Consider the following 16,623-nt stretch of genomic DNA (forward strand, 5'->3'; position numbering starts at 1 on the left):
TTGCTCTGATCTAGATCCAGAGCATATATATGGACAAGACCACTTTGGAGTAAACAGCTGATATCTGTTCTTACCCTGTTAATCACTGCCTTTATACTCACATCAAAATGGCCAAACACAAGGATCCAGACTTGTCTAAAGATGGGTCCTCAGTAGACAGGTAAAGATAATTAACTCAGATGTTGGCCAGGTCATTGTTGCTTTGCATTCCACACAGTTTTAATCCTGCATTCCCTGCTTTGCTAAGCCTTTTTTACTTTTAATTGATTTGATGAGAGAGACAGACAGACAAAGGGAGATGGGGAAGAGAGATGAGAAGTATGAAACCTTAGTTGAGGCACTTCAGTTGTTTATTGATTGTTTCTCCTACATGTCTTTTTTTTTTTTTTTTAATTTTAGTGAGAGGAGACAGGCTCCTGCATGCCCCTTGACCAAGATCTACCTGGCAAGCCCACTAGGGGGTGATGCTCTGCCAATCTGGGGTCCTTGCTCTATTACAACTGAGGCCTTTTTTTAGTGTGCCCGAGGCCAGCTCACTGTGGCCATGGCTGCAGGAGGGGAGGAGAAGAGAGCGAGAGAGAGTGAAGTGAGAATGGGAGGGCTGGAAAAGCAGATGGGTGCTTCTCCTGTTTTCCCCTGGCTGGGAATTGAACCTGGGACTTCCACATGCTGGGCCAATGTTCTGCCACTGACCTAACTGGCCAGGGCCTCTACTACGTGTCTTCACCATGGGGGCTCAAGCTGAGCCAGTGACTCCTTGCTCAAGCCAGCGACCTTGGGATCATGTCTGATCCCATGCTCAAGTTGGCAAGGCCGTGCTCAAACTAGTAACCTAAGGGTTTTTTTGTTTTGTTTTGTTTTTTACAGAGACAGAGAAGGAGTCAGAGCGATAGGGACAGACAGACAGAAACGGAGAGATGAGAGGCATCAGTCATTAGTTTTTCATTGCGCATTGCAACACCTTCTCATATGTGCCTTGACCGCGGGCCTTCAGCAGACCGAGTACCCCTTTGCTTGAGCCAGCGACCTTGGGCTCAAGCTGGTGAGCTTTTTGCTCAAACCAGATGAGCCCTCGTTCAAGCTGGTGACCTCAGGGTCTCGAACCTGGGTCTTCCGCATCAGAGTCCGGCGCTCTATCCACTGTGCCACCGCCCAGTCAGGCAACCTAAGGTTTTTTTTTTTGTTTTTGTTTTTTCCTGAAGTTGGAAATGGGGAGGCAGTCAGACAGACTCCCACATGTGCCCGACCAGGATCCACCCGGCATGCCCACCAGGGGGTGATGCTCTGCCCATCTTGGGGCATCGCTCTGCCACAATCAGAGCCATTCTAGCACCTGCGGCAGAGGCCACAGAGCCATCCTCAGCGCTTGGGCCAACTTTGCTCCAATGGAGCCTTGGCTGCGGGAGGGGAAGAGAGACAGAGAGGAAGGAGGGAGGGTGGAGAGGCAGATGGGCGCTTCTCCTGTGTGCGCTGGCCGGGAACCAAACCCGGGACTCCCGCACGCCAGGCTGACGCTCTACCACTGAGCCAACCGGCCAGGGCCAACCTAAGGGTTTTGAACCAGTGACCTCAGCACCCCAATCAACGCTCTATCCATTGCGCCACCACTGGTTAGGCTTTTATTTTTTGTAGTATTGATTTTAGTGATAGGAAGGGAGGGAAACAGAGTCAAGAACATCAAGCTATTCCTGTATATGCCCTGATCAAACCGACAACCTCTGTGCTTCAGGACAGTGATCTAACTAACTGAGCTGTCTATCCAGATATTTTTTTAAAAATTTAACTATTGCATGTTTGTCTTAGGGCCTGGTAGATTCAATTGTCTTTTTTTTTTTTTTTTTTTTTTTTTTTTTTTTTACAGAGACAGAGTGAGAGTCAGTGAGAGAGACAGACAGGGACAGACAGACAGGAACGGAGAGAAGAGAAGCATCAATCATTAGTTTTTCGTTGCGCATTGCGACACTTTAGTTGTTCATTGAATGCTTTCTCATATGTGCCTTGACCATGGGGCTATTGCGTCCAAACTAGTGAGCTTTTGCTCTAACCAGATTAGCCTGCGCTCAAGTTGGCGACTTCGAGGCTTCGAACCCAGGTCCTCTGCATCCCAGTCCGATGCTCCATCCACTGCGCCACCGCCTGGTCAGGCTCAATTGTCTTTTGTGGCCTCTAAAGTACACTTTATTCTAGGGAGTAATTGACTCGGAAAGAATGGATTTTGAGCTCTTGCCAGATGATGAGCGTCAGTGTATAAAATGCAAAACCACATGCTTCATGTCTGCCATCTCCTGTGCTTGTAAACCTGGCCTGCTGGTTTGCCTGCATCACGTGCAAGAACTGTGTACCTGTTCTCCTTATAAATATAAACTGCGGTGAGTAAGAAGAGTGGTGTTATTCCCCTGTGGACAATACTAAGTTCTTGAGACTTGTTTGGAGGTTCTAGCAGGGGAGCGCAGCTACTCGTATACCCTTGACCGAAGAACGGTCCTCTCCTCTAGCGGGGAAGGTCGTCCTCTTCAACCGAGTGCGCAGCTTCGGGAGGGATGCACATGGAGCGGTGAGGGAGGAAGGGGACACCCGCCTAGCCAGTCAGATTAGCCGAATCAACCCTGGCGATCAATGGGGTGACAGATGTCGCAGCCAGATCGCCCTCACATCCGACAATACTAAGTTCTTAAAGAAAGCTCATTGACATCCCTATTCCAGGGCTGAAATATTGAATGTGAAAACATCTGATTTTCTCCAAACCCACATGCCTGTTTCCAGATATAGATACACGCTGGATGACCTCTATCCCATGATGAATGCATTGAAACTTCGAGCTGAATCTTACAATGAATGGGCCTTGAATGTGAATGAAGCTTTGGAGGCAAAGATCAACAAGAAGAGAAGTATGTGTTACAGAAAATAGGACGTGGTGATTGGTGAATGGGGACTGATTGTGATGAAGGACGACTTTGTCCTAGTTAGCCCTCTGTGCACTAGCAGGGAGAGTTTAAACACAAGGGTGGGTGAGGCAGAGACTTGAACATCCAAGTGAAGTCTTGATTAGAGGTATTTGCAAAATCATGTATTTAAAAAAGACTAAGCTGCCATGGCCAGATAGCTCAGTTGGTTAGAGCATCATCCCAAAGTGCAGAGGTTGCCAATTTGATCCCCGGCCAGGGCACCTACAGGAACAGATCTATGTTTCTGTCTCTGTTTCTTTCTCTCTCTCTCTCCCCCCCCCCCCCCACTAAAATCAATAAATAAAATTTTTTTAAAAGAAGGGACTAAGCTGTTAGGAAGCAGAATAACCTCTACATCTCTTTGTGTCAGAACCAGAAGCATTTCACATTTGATATGGAGCCTTAGGGTGGAAAAGCCTTTTGATTTAGTGAGGACGTTTATTACAGCTGAGACAGTGAAACAAGAACACAAGCCACAGGAGAGCCTAGGAGGGGCTGCTTTGGCTCTATGAAGAAAGTCAGAGAAAAGGGACTTTGGAGACAGGTTTGGAGGCTTTAGCTTGGGATGAGCTGCCATTGCCCACTGCTCCCCTGGTTGCAAGTCTTGTGGGGTGCCTTAGAGCTTAGGAGATTCATGCCTAACAGGGAAGAAAGGCATGGGTGTGCTCCTGGGAAGGATGAGAGCACACCAAAACTTTACTTTTTAAAAAATATTTTATTTTGTTGATTTTAGTGAGAGACAAAAGGATAAAGAAATAAAGAGATAGAGTGATCTGATTGATCTGTTCCTGTATGTGCCCTAACTGGGGATCAGACTGGCAACCTCTGTTTCTGGATGATGCTCTACCCAACTGAGTTATCTGGTTAGGGCCCAAAACTTTTTAAGAGATCTCATGACAGAGGCAGCATGTCACTAAATTAGGGGTCTCTGAACTGCTCGTTTACTACTTCTTGTTCTAAAATAAGTCTCCTGTCTCTTGTTATTACCTTTGAAAGCCATTGCTTCCCTCCCCATCTCTTTCAGAGTTTTCACTCATTCCTCTCTGTAGCATAACAGGTGACCGTGTCCTCACGTGTTTAGTGGGCAGCGCACCGGTATGCAGAGTAAGTGCAGGAGGGAGAGGTTCAAGCACAGTGAGAGCATGCCCTAGCTTTATTGAGAGCTGATGAGAGTAGGCTCTCTGCATTTCCTGCCAGTGGAAATCAATGAGATGGTCACAGGAAAGACAACCTTTTTTTTATTCCAGGCCTTGCCAGTTTTAAGGCTTTGATTGAAGAGTCTGAAATGAAGAAATTTCCAGACAATGATCTTTTGCGTCACCTTCGCTTAGTCACACAGGACGCAGAGAAGTGTGCCTCTGTTGCACAGCAGCTGCTCAACGGTAAAAGGCAAACCAGGTGTGTACTGGTGACTAAGTCGACATCTGTGGTGGTGAACTTGGGCTTTTCCTTCTGTCTTGCATCTGCAACCTGGAATCTGAGAATGGTAAATGGACATGGACATGTTTCTCATGTGGCTTCCTCGGCCTTTGTCTTTGCAGATACCGATCTGGTGGAGGAAAATCCCCAAACCAGCTGACAGTGAGTGAGCTCCGGCAGTTTGTGACACAGCTATATGCCCTTCCGTGTGTCCTCAGTCAGACGCCGCTGCTGAAGGTAACTGCAGAGGACCTGGGAGAGGACTTGGTAGTCCTGCATTTTATAAATAAATTCAGCTGATGTGATTGTCTTCTTGCAAATGTTTTTTTTGTTGTTGTTGTTTTTAATTTTTTTTAAGACACTTTATTCATTTTTAGACAGGAGAGAGAGAGAGAGAGAGAGAGAATGAGAGAGAGAGAGAGAGAGAGAGAGAGAGAAAAGAGAGAGACAGGGGAGAGGAGCTGGAAGCATCAACTCCCATATGTGCCTTGACCAGGCAGGCCCAGGGTTTTGAACCGGAGACCTCAGCATTTCCAGGTCGCCACTTTATCCACTGCGCCACCACAGGTCAGGCTGCAAATGTTTTTAATGACACATTGAGTGGTGGTGTGTGTCCACAGAGATGATAACAGGTCTACAGAGGAGAGAGAAAGTTGGGAATTTTTATCTTGAAAGTGACCACCAGCTACTCCTCGCAGTTGGTGTAGGGTCTTGTTTTAGTCACTTTTTTCAGCTGTCAGTTGGCTTGTGTATTATATCATTTACTCATATTATTGCTGAAGTCCAGTGAGATGGAAAAGGGTCACATTGAATATGCATTGAAGATTCTAAGTGTGAAAGAAGCCATATACTAAAATTTCTGGGTTGATGCCACAACCTTTGGGTTTTTTTCTTTTTCTTTTTTAAGGATCTTTTGAGTCGTGTAGAAGATTTCCAACAGCATAGCCAGAGGTTGCTCTCTGAGGAGATGCCTAGTGCTGCCGAGTTACAAGACTTGCTAGAGGTCAGCTTCGAATTTGACGTTGACCTTCCACAGCTGGCTGAGATGCGTGTCCGCCTGGAGCAGGCCCGTTGGCTAGAAGAGGTGCAGCAAGCTTGCCTAGATCCCAGCTCCCTCACTTTAGATGATATGAGACGTCTCATAGACCTGGGAGTGGGTTTAGCCCCCTATGCAGCAGTGGAGAAAGCAATGGCCCGGCTTCAGGAACTGCTCACAGTGTCAGAACACTGGGATGACAAAGCCAAGAGTCTCCTTAGAGCCAGGTGAGAAAGCAAGCTGACCCCTCTCCCAATGGAAAGGTTGGGTGATATTTGCATCTTAGTGCGCAGAGTGCAGTGGTGAGCATGCAAACTAGTCTACACAATGCTGAGTAGTTCGTGTGTCACTTTTGTAGACCTCGGCACTCACTGAACAGCCTTGCCACAGCGGTTAAGGAAATTGAGGAGATCCCTGCTTATCTGCCCAGTGGTGCGGCTCTGAAAGACTCAGTCCAGAGAGCCAGAGACTGGCTTCAGGATGTGGAGACCCTGCAGGTCAGTTTAAAGAGAGGTCCCGAGTGTGTAAGTATGTCTATTAAGAGCAATAATGGAAAAATTGTGAAAGGTAAAATGCTGGATTTCACTGCATAGATTCAGTGTTTGGGTGGGCCAGATTATTAACTATTCAATCATATTTAGATGTCTTTACCCACCTATTATCCTGACCAGTTGGCACAAATATTTAAAGCTTTATGTAACAAATGACTGCTTGGTTGGCAGTCAGAGAAAGAGCTAAAAATGGAAGTGGGCCCTAGCCGGGTAGCTCAGTTGGACCATCATCATGTTATGCCGAGGTTGCAGGTTTGATCCCTGGTCTGGGCATGTGTAGGTATCAACCTATGGGCTTTCTCGACTCTTATTAGTTTCCTGAATAATTTATTCTGAATTACTTCAATTCATTGGTGAGTGGGTTGGAGTAAAATATTATTTTGTTACTTTTACTTAAGTAAGTCAGTATGTCTTTTGATTTATAAATATATGTTTATGTTGAATTGTTTTCAGGCCATCCATGGCAGCCAGAGTGACAAGTGGGTTTAAAGGGCAGAGTCAGAACAAAGGGGCCACAGTGCGTGTCCGGTCACAGGTGTTTTCTTGGGGCCCGGCACATACTAGGCTCAGTGTTCAGTGAGAGAACACATCACTCCGTCCCCCGCTGTTGTCAGCTGGCAGGTTGTGTTGGTGTCTGTGTGAGACTTGTTTATGTTGTAGAGCAAGTCCAATCTCAGTTGGGCTTTTCCCGCTTTACATACAAGTATTCTTTTTTCTAAGTTGCTCTAATTATTCTTATTAGGTTGGAGGACGTGTGCCCGTGTTAGACACACTGGTGGAACTTGTTACTCGGGGCCGCTATATCCCAGTGCATCTGAGTTCTCTACCAAGACTGGAGTCCCTGGTAGCCGAGGTCCAGGCTTGGAAAGAGTGTGCTGCTAATACATTCTTGATGAAGAACTCCCCGTACTCTCTCCTAGAGGTCAGTTGGTAGCAGCCGCCACACAACCTTAGGTCCCCAAGCTTGTTGAGACACATAGGCCCTCACATCCCAGGCAGCATCACTGACCCATCTCTGTTTTGTGAGGGACTCTTTTCAGTAGAACCAGGGAGATCTTCTAAGCTTCTAGTCAGATAGGTTTTGAATGTGTTGTGGACACACTGAGGATGGCATTCAGGGTCTAAGGAAGGACTTTTTTTAATGGAAGGTCCTCCTCAGTCTGTGTTGAGATTGAACTTCTCACCACTTGCATTTGGTAAGCCTGTCAGTGGTCTCCTACTGTCACAGAGCTCTCGTTGCACTTGTATTTTTGTAAGCTGACGCCAGTTGTGTATTATGACTGGAGTCAAAGTCAGTGCTTTGTGAGTTGTGCTTCTTCCTTTCTTCCTTTGCGGAGGAGACTGCTCAGGGCAGCATGTTCTAAGGGAATGTCAGGCAGTAAGAGATGGGCGTCGCCCAGTGCTCGGGCTCTGCCACAGGGCTTTCTGGTTCCATGCCTGAAACCTGTGTACCTGTGCTTGTGTTGTGCCCCACGTTAGGTGCTGTGTCCTCGCTGTGATGTCGGCCTTTTGGGATCAAAGAGGAAGCAGAGAAAGTTGAAGGAGCCCTTGCCCAGTGGGAGGAAGAGAAGCAGCAGGCTGGAGAGTCTGAGCGACCTGGAGAGGGCCTTGGCCGAGAGCAAGGAGCCGGCTGCGGCGGTGCGTACGCTTCTCTCTTCTCTCTGCTGTCGAGGGGGCAGTCCCCAGCTCTCATGTACGGGAGTACTGGGAAGGCAAGCAGAAGAATAATGTTAAAAGTACTGTTTCACCAAAAAGACTTCCTGACAGGTGTTGAAAGTTAAAATTCTCCATGGAAGACACTCAGACACAGGCGCAGCAGATTGAGGGAGGGCTTCCCAGCTCCGGTCTGGTCAGTGCCTGTGAGTCTGGATGCTGACGACCTCACATGAGAGATGCTCCCGAGAGTGTGCTGGCCCCTGGCCTGCGTGTAGTAAACATGGCCGATTCACAGAGGACCCGTCTTCAGGAGGAAGCAGTCCCTAGCCATTGTCCACTGAGCGAAGTGTCGGGACAAAGGGAGATAGCTATGTGATCTCGATGCTTTAATTTTTTTTATTGAGCTATAAATGGCCCGTAGCATTGTGTTAGTTTTGGGTGTGCAGAGTAACAACTTGATGAATATATTGTGAAATAATCACCTCTCATCACACATATTAGACTTTTTCTTCTTATGAGAACTTATAAGATCTCCTTGTTCTCTTAGCACCTTGGAAATAGTGCAGTATCATTAACTCTGGTCACCACCCTGTGCGTCTGTCCCAGGACTGAGTTTATAACTGGAAGTCTCCCTTCTGACCGACCCTGCACCCATGTATTCTCTCCCCCCGCCTCTCGCAACCACGTCTTGTCTCCGTATTTGTGAATTTGGGATTTTTTTTTTTAAGATTCCCCATATAAGTAAGATTATACTAGTCTTTCTCTGTCTGACTCATGTCACTTAGCAGATGCCCTCATGGCCCATCCATGTTGTCATAATAGCAGGGATTTTTCTTTTTATTTCTGAGTAACATTCCATTGTATATGTAACCACATTTTTTTTGTAACGAGATACCCTTCTTTATATTTAAAGATTTTGTTTCATTTATTTTGTGGTGGCATGGGAGTGGGAAGTATTATCAACTCATCATCGATTCACTTTAGTCGTTCATTGCTTACTTGTTGCTTGTCGTGTGTACCTTGATTGAGCAAGTCCTTCTAGGGTTTCAAACCGGCGACCTCAGTGTTCCAGGTTGGCACTGTATCCACTGTTTCACTACAGGCAATGCACCACATTTTCTTTATCCACTCATCCATCGTGGGTACTTAGGTTGTTCCCATGTCTTGGCTGTTGTAAGTCAGGCTGCTGGGAACATGGGGATGCAGATATCTCTTTGAGTTTGTGTTTCATTTCCTTCGGATAAATACCTAGAAGTAGAATTGCTGGATCAGCTATCATAGTTTTATTTTTAATGTTTTGAGGAATCTTCATAGTTTTCTCCAGTGGCTGTACCCGCAATGCATGGGGGTCTCTTGTCTCCACATTCTAGCCAGCACTTGGTGTTTCTTGGGTTTGGTAACAGCCATTCTGACAGGTGTGACGGGTTCTGAGTTGTATTTTCCTGATGATGAGTGATGCTTAGTATCTTTTCATGTACCTGTTGGCCACCTGTATGCTTGTCTTTGGGAAAATGTCTTGAGATTCTCTGCTCATTTTTATTCAGATTGTTTAGTGTTTTGCTGTTTTGTTGTATGAGTTATTTTTTTTTTTTTATTTTTTTTTTTATTATTATTTTTTTACAGAGACAGAATCAGAGTGAGGGATAGACAAGGACAGACAGACAGGAACGGAGAGATGAGAAGCATCAAACATTAGGGTTTTTTTTGTTGCTCATTGTAACACCTTAGTTGTTCATTGATTGCTTTCTCATATGTGCCTTGACCATGGGCCTTCAGCAGACCGAGTAACCCCTTGCTTGAGCCAATGACCTTGGGTCCAAGCCGGTGAATTTTTGCTCAAACCAGATGAGCCTGCGCTCAAGCTGGTGACCTCGGGGTCTCGAACCTGGGTCCTCCGCATCCCAGTCCAATGCTCTATCCACTGCACCACCGCCTGGTCAGGCTGTTGTATGAGTTCTTTATGAAATTTGGATCCTGACCCTTATTAGTTATATGAGTTGTCAGTATTTCCCCCCATTTGGCAGGTGCCTTTTCATTTTGTTGGTTTTCTTTGCAGTGCAGACACTTTTTAGTTGGATGTAGTTCCACCTAGATGCTTTTAATGGCATAAAGCATTGCCTATTCTAGTGTAGGAGCACAGCTGCTACCAGGACTGGAATGAATGGTGCCTTGGGCCAGGGCACCTTCTTCTCAGTCTTTTCCTTTGTCGCTGCCTGACCTCTCATGTGGTTGACACGGGACTGCCTCAATTTATTTAAGAGTTTTGACGTAGCCTTTTAGGGAGTATTTGTACAGTCAGTTGGGTTCTAAGCAGGTTCTGCTGCTTGGGCATCTCCTGGCATCATATGGTCCTCCTTTCCACTGTCACATCAGTGGTTCATTTCTGTGAAGAAAGAAAGACACTGTTCTGAACTTTGCATACTGTGTATTCTAGCCAGTGAACCCTCCTTGAAGGACTTTTCTATTACTTGTTCGTTTCCAGGAGAACTCAGAGAGCTGTCCTTTGTTGTTCATTTCTAACCTATAGGAAGGTGCCTGTTAACACTAACCCATATCTGCTGCCTGTACATAGTCTTTGTTTACAGAAATAAGTATTTTTTTTATGCCAAAGGTTTGTTACCTGATTCACTTCTAGATCTTTGCATTTCTTTCCTAATCCCTCATACATACATTTTTTTTTCCATCCAAAAAGAAAAAAAAATGGAGAGTTGATTTTGGCATTAGACAGGGTGCCTCATCTGGTGAGTCATGATAGAGCAGACAGTGGGCAGATGTGACGATTAAGAATGGTTTTAACTGTGACAAATTAACATTAAAATTTTTTTCCCGTTGATTTGTAAAAGAGAGAGAGAAACAGAGGAAAGGAAAGAATGGGAGAAGAGATAGAGAAGCATCAACTCATTTTATTGTTCCGTTTAGTAGTGCACTCCCTGATTGCTTCTTGCCTTGACCGGGGGTTGAACTTGCGACGGCCAACAAAGGAACATTTTAAAGACTTGGGAATAGAACTGGAGAAAGGCATAGTTCTGTGGCCCATAGTTTTGTTTTTAGAGGGGAAGGCTCAGCTTTTTACTAGTGCAGTGGTCCTAGAGAACGGTGGTCTAGCCTCAAGTTGAGGAAACTGCATGTTGAGGGCGGTAGTGGCTTACTCTGACTTAGCCAGTGCTTTGAGTTAGCCACCTTGCCTACCTGTGGTGGCACAGTGGATAATGCATCAACCTGGGATGCTGAGTTTGCCAGTTAGAAACCCTGGACTTACCCGGTCAAGACACATGCAACTACTACAAATTGATGCTTCCTCTCCCCCCACCCCCAAAATCAATAAATAAGATCTTAAAAAGAAAATTTAGACTCTGCTTATACTTTGGGCATGTAGTAAGTCTGTGGTGCCTGAACTGACTTAGGTGCTGGATGCTTGGTCTGTTGATGTGAACGGCCTGCTGGACAGATCGTAAATATCGTTCAGAAATGTGTTCAGTGTCACTAGCTTCTCAGGGAGAGGTGAATCTGGTTTTGTGTCTTCAAGTCACTCCTACAGGTTAAGCTTATCACTCTCCTGGGACTCTTGTTTAGATGGAGAGGAAAGGCCTGACCTGTGGTGGCACAGTGGATAAAGCATTGACCTGGAAATGCTGAGGTCGCCTGTTCGAAACCCTGGGCTTGCCTGGTCCAGGCACATATGGGAGTTGATGCTTCCAGCTCCTCCCCCCTGTCTGTCTGTCTGTCTGTCTCTCTCTCTCTCTCTCTCCTCTCTAAAATGAATAAATAAAATTAAAATTAAAAAAAAAAATTTAGATGGAAAGGAAAGACTTTACAGTGTGAGTGTGCTGGCCACTTCCTGCAGAAGGAGGAGCTTGCTTTTGTCTTTGCCCCAATTATGTAATTTTTCTCTGTTGTGCCTATGTGCACGTGCATGTGTGTGAGAAAGGTCTGGTACAGAGGTTTCTGTTGAAGCTTTTCATGAGGGATCCAGGGTCACTATCTATAGTTGCTGTGTCCAACACACATGCACAGCCTTAATGTGGGAGACCTATGGAGATGAGGCCTATACTGTGTGGTGACTGCTCTAGAGACCTTTCTATCTGAAGCTGACAGAGAACCTCAGAAGTAGTACACGGAGAATGTGAAAGACTTGTGCCTTTAAGAGATGTAAGTTTTCTAAAAGATAAATGGTCACAGAAGTTAGACTTTTAAAAATGGTGTATGTTGCACTGGCCAAATAGCTCAGTTGGTTAACTCAGTGTCCTGAGGCACAGAGGTTGCCAGTTTGATCCCTGTCAGGGCACATATGGGAACAAATTGATGTTCCTTTCTTTCTCTCTCTTTCTCTTCCTAACTCCTTAAAATCAATTTTTTAAAAAAGTAATGTAAGAATTGATGCTTCTCATCTCTTTCTTCCTTCCTGTCTCTCTGTCCCTGTCTGTCCCTCTCTCTGTCTCTGTCACACACACAAAAAAGTATATGTTAAGTAACTGCTGACATTGAGTGCCAGGCAGCCTGTGAGGAGGGCATTCTCTGCATGTTGTACATGTGGAACTTTAGCCACAGTGGACTGTGTCGCCAAATTCACTCAGGCTTGGCAGAGCCAGGGCCTGAGTGTAGAGTGTGCTCTGAGCCCAGGGGAAGCCTGAGTCTCTGACGCTGTCCTCGGTGTTGACTTCTTTTCAGATGGCAGCACTTGGGGAAGCTCGCCTGAGGGAAATGGAGGCCTTGCAGTCCCTCAGACTAACCAATGAGAGGAAGCTGCTGTCGCCTGTCTCCGATGTGGAGATGAAGGTCTGCGTGTGTCAGAAGGCTCCAGCTGCCCCAATGATCCAGTGTGAACTCTGCAGGGATGCCTTCCACACCAGCTGTGTGGCGGTCCCTGGTGTTCCACAGGGCCCCCGAATCTGGCTGTGTCCCCACTGTCAGAGGTCAGAGAAACCCCCTCTAGAAAAGATCCTACCCCTGCTGGCCTCCCTGCAGCGCATCCGCGTGCGCCTTCCAGAGGGGGACGCGCTGCGCTACATGATCGAAAGAACCGTGAGCTGGCAGCACAGAGCCCAGCACCTGCTGTCGTCAGGGAGCCTCACCTCCATGCAGGACCGCGTGGGCTCCGAGCTGTCACACAGCAGGTGGCCAGCCTCAGCAGGACAGGTGTCAGAGACCAGCAAGGTGAGCCTGAACGTTCTCTGCCGACTTTGAAGTCTGCTTCGCTGTTTCTTTGTCCCCAACTGAGCTCAGGCGTTGCTGGTTCTGGTCCTGGTCCTGGTCCTCACTTCCTGTTTCATTGTTCACTTTGCATTAGCCCCCCTCTTTGCGGGTCCTTTGTTCCCACTGTGTGACTTTGGAGCAGATTTCATCTTTTCATGTGTACATAGAACTTTTCCGTTTCTGTGTATAAACCAAGATACATTTGTAATACATTTCTTTTTAGAAGTTTTGCTCAACTTTTTTCCCTGCTCCTCTCATGTAAGAGAAAAGGAAGTTGCTTTTTGTCTATTAGTACCTGGAAGCATAGTTGCTTTCTTTTTGGACAGAGAGAGAGTCAGATAGGAACAGACAGACAGGAAGGGAGAGAAATTAGAAGCATTAGTTCTTCATTGTAGCTCCTTAGTTGTTCAGTGATTGCTGCTTTCTTTTTGTTATTGTTGTTGTTTGCAGAGACAGAGTTAGAGAGAGGGACAGACAGGGACCGAAGAGAGATGAGAAGCATCAGTCATCAGTTTTTCGTTGCAACACTTTAGTTGTTCATGATTGCTTTCTCATATGTGCCTTGACCATGGGCCTTCAGCAGACCAAGTAACCCCTTGCTCAAGCCAGCGACCTTGGGTCCAAGCTGGTGAGCTTTGCTCAAACCAAATGAGCCCACGCTCAAGCTGGCGACCTCGGGGTCTCGAACCTGGGTTCTCCGCATCCCAGTCCGACGCTCTATCCACTGCGCCACCGCCCAGTCAGGCAGTGATTGCTTTCTTATATGTGCCTTGACCAGGGGGCTACAGCAGAGAGAGTGACCCCTTGCTCAAGCCAGTGAGTGACCTTGGGCTCAAGCCAGCAATCTTAGGCTTCAAGCTAGCAACCTTTGGGCGCAGCCAGCAACCATGGGGTCATGTCTATGATCCCACACTCAAGCCAGCCACCCCTGGCTCAAGCTGGTGAGCCTGCGCTCAAGCCAGCAACCTCAGGAGTTTCGAACCTGGGTCCTCCACATCCCAGCCCGACGCTCTATCCACTGCACCACACTGCCTGGTCAGGCAGGTGTTTTTGTTTTGTTACATTTTTTTAAAAGAAAGCTGAGTACCTTTTTTATTTTCATTTTTAAAACTTCTGCGAGAGACGAAGGAAGGAAGGAAGGGGGAAGGAAGGGAGGAAGGGAAAGAGACAGACAGGAACATTGAACCATTCCTGCCTGTGCCCTGATCGGGGATCGAACTGGCAACTTCTGTGGTTAGAGACCGTGCTCTAACCCAGTGGTCGGCAAACTCATTAGTCAACAGAACCAAATATCAACAGTACAACGATTTAAATTTGAGAGCCAAATTTTTTAAACTTAAACTATATAGGTAGGTACATTGTTATTAACTTAATTAGGGTACTCTTAAGCTGGCCTTTGAGTCACACTTAAGGGGCCAAAGAGCCACATGTGGCTCGCGAGCTGTGGTTTGCCGACCACTGCACTAACCAGCCATGCTATCTGGCCAGGGCAGGAAAAACAGGTTTTGAAAGGTCCTAGCACTGCTGCCTCAGAGAAAAGATGTAGGTTTCATACCATCTGTGCTTTCTCTGCTCCTGGGTTGGGCTGAGCTTTCTGTGTTCTGTGGATACTGGCTGCAGGGAGAGGATGAGGAGGCCAGAAAATAATGCCGCCAGGGACAGCGTTTCTTCTCGTTGTCAGGTTAGCGTGATGGCTCTCCAGCAGGGACATCACAGCTCCCTTTGTGACAGGGTATCAAGAAAATGTAACACTATTAGCATAAGCTACACCATTTTTGCCTTCTGAAACCACCATTTTGAAATTTTTGTTAAGAGCAAACTGAGCTAAATCGCAAGTTGTGTTGTCAGCAGTATGTTACAACATGTCAGGAACTTGTGCAGCAGGGACTTCCTGATAAGCTAACCACTGCCAGTTCTGCTTCTGTAACTAGCGCTTGCACCTACTAAGCTTCCTTATCTAGACTTTGTAGTTTTTACCTTGATTAAACCCTAAACCCCAAGCTTTCGGGGCTACGTGATCTAGGTCTGTTCTAACCCCTTACAGCCGCCGACTAATAAAACTACTCTAGAACTCATCGGTTACTTTAAAACACCTTGTGTTCATTAGAGTTGTCGTACGAGTTATGCGAGTTCACTGTTCAGGTTAGAGAGAAGGGCAGAAAATTAGTCTCTTGTCATAATCCTCATTTTTAAAATTTCTGTATAGGCTTTTGAAATACAGTGTGCCTGGCACTTAGCAAATGATCAGTTAGTTACATTCTTATTGCCTAGGTGAGTGGTGGCTATTTGGGCAGCCTATAGTAGAGATGTTTGTTTTCTTTATGCAAAGTTTTCGGAGTTCATTTTGATTAATAACGGGAAGGACACTGTTATTTTATTTACTAATATGGGGTCAGAGGAGGGTTTCTTCTAGCTCCTTCCAGAAACACTGAAGAAGGTAAGGAAGGTGGTGTGAATGAAGTCTAGCAGTCCTGTACCTCTGCTGGTTTACTGAGAGCATCCTGTCTGTGTTCACTGTGCTGTTATGTTCATCAGAAAAGGCTGTGTGACTATTCTCAGGCAGAGAAAATGACTTAGTTCCCCTGGTGCTCTTCCCCTCTGAAATCAGTCCAAGTAACACCAGGAGGACAGAAGGCTGAGTTTGTGTGCCTTGATCTATCAGATCTGAGATGACAGGAGATGGCTTTCAGTTTAGGAAAGTCTAGTCTCTTTATGGTTGCCTGCTACTTTCTTTGGACTGTTGGGATTAACTGTAACCCTGGCAGAGCCTTCCTCAACACTGTTTCCTTCCCATAGGTGTCTCTGCCTCCTGGCACAGAGTCCTGTTCCTCACCTGGTCACTGGGACAACAGAACCTCGTATTTACACTCGCCCTTCTCCACTGGTCAGAGTTGCATTCCCCTCCATGGTTTGTATTTTATTATTACTATTTTGAGGGCTGGATGGCAACAAGTGATCTTGCAGTAGGTTTTTGTTATGGATGATCAGTATTATAACAAAGGAGAGTATCCTCAAATGTAGGAAATGGTTACCATGTATTTGCAAGGAAGAGAAGAATTCTATTTGAAGGTTTAGGTATACAGAAAGTCTTTGTATCCATTGCCTTCAGGGGTGAAAGGGTTAAGCCTGTGCCAGGCATTTCCATCAGAGGCTAAGTCATAGGCTCTCTGGTTACTTTATTACTTAGGAGGTTTGTGGGGAATCCTAGAGATAAGCCCCACCTGGAACCTGCCTCCTTTCCTGTCTTTACCTATAAATGTCCCCTCCGTGAATACTGCTTGAAGATGCAACTGGAGTCTTTCCCTGGTCACACCAGCACATTGGCCCTATCCTGAGCTGTTCTATGCTTCTAATAAAAGCTGTTAGGGCTGAGGGACTCTCTCCTGCATTAGAGTAAGTGAAGGGGAGGGCTCAGTGTAGACTTAGCACTTCCCTAGTCACCAGATTTCTTAGGAAATCTGGTTGGGGCTCTGTTATAGTCACTGTGCTTTAGCACATTAAGTGAAACTAAACTTCAACTGAACATAATTGAAAAGCACAGGCTAGTATTGACATGAATGATGATCCTTCCACTGGTGTCCCAGTTCTGCATATATGTGCAGCACCCTGGTTGTCAGCATTGTGACTGGGTCTGCTCTGTGACAGGTGTGAGTTCAGAAGTGAACGAACTGCTGATGGAGGCACAGCTGCTCCAGGTCACACTTCCTGAAATTCAGGATCTTTACCGGACTTTACTTGTGAAGCCAAGTCCTGCTCAGCAAACTGACCGAGGCTCACCAGTCAGACCCAGCAGTGAGAAGGCGAGTATCTGGGAGGCTGCTGG

The 16,623-nt window shown here is 46.3% G+C and overlaps 1 protein-coding gene across 1 annotated transcript in view; it reads left to right on the top strand.

Annotated features, from left to right (window-relative positions):
* The window catches only part of KDM5B (lysine demethylase 5B), a 74,289-nt gene that overhangs the window by 55,113 nt on the left and 2,553 nt on the right, over positions 1-16,623 (top strand). The window contains exons 15-25 of the mRNA XM_066379372.1: positions 2,188-2,369; positions 2,764-2,888; positions 4,193-4,343; positions 4,487-4,601; positions 5,272-5,627; positions 5,759-5,897; positions 6,694-6,873; positions 7,431-7,589; positions 12,276-12,761; positions 15,597-15,708; positions 16,446-16,600. Of these exons, the coding sequence (XP_066235469.1) occupies positions 2,188-2,369; positions 2,764-2,888; positions 4,193-4,343; positions 4,487-4,601; positions 5,272-5,627; positions 5,759-5,897; positions 6,694-6,873; positions 7,431-7,589; positions 12,276-12,761; positions 15,597-15,708; positions 16,446-16,600 (2,160 nt within the window). The remainder of the gene's footprint in view (positions 1-2,187; positions 2,370-2,763; positions 2,889-4,192; positions 4,344-4,486; positions 4,602-5,271; positions 5,628-5,758; positions 5,898-6,693; positions 6,874-7,430; positions 7,590-12,275; positions 12,762-15,596; positions 15,709-16,445; positions 16,601-16,623) is intronic.

Source organism: Saccopteryx leptura, chromosome 1, assembly GCF_036850995.1.
Source record: "Saccopteryx leptura isolate mSacLep1 chromosome 1, mSacLep1_pri_phased_curated, whole genome shotgun sequence".
Lineage (NCBI taxonomy): Eukaryota > Metazoa > Chordata > Mammalia > Chiroptera > Emballonuridae > Saccopteryx > Saccopteryx leptura.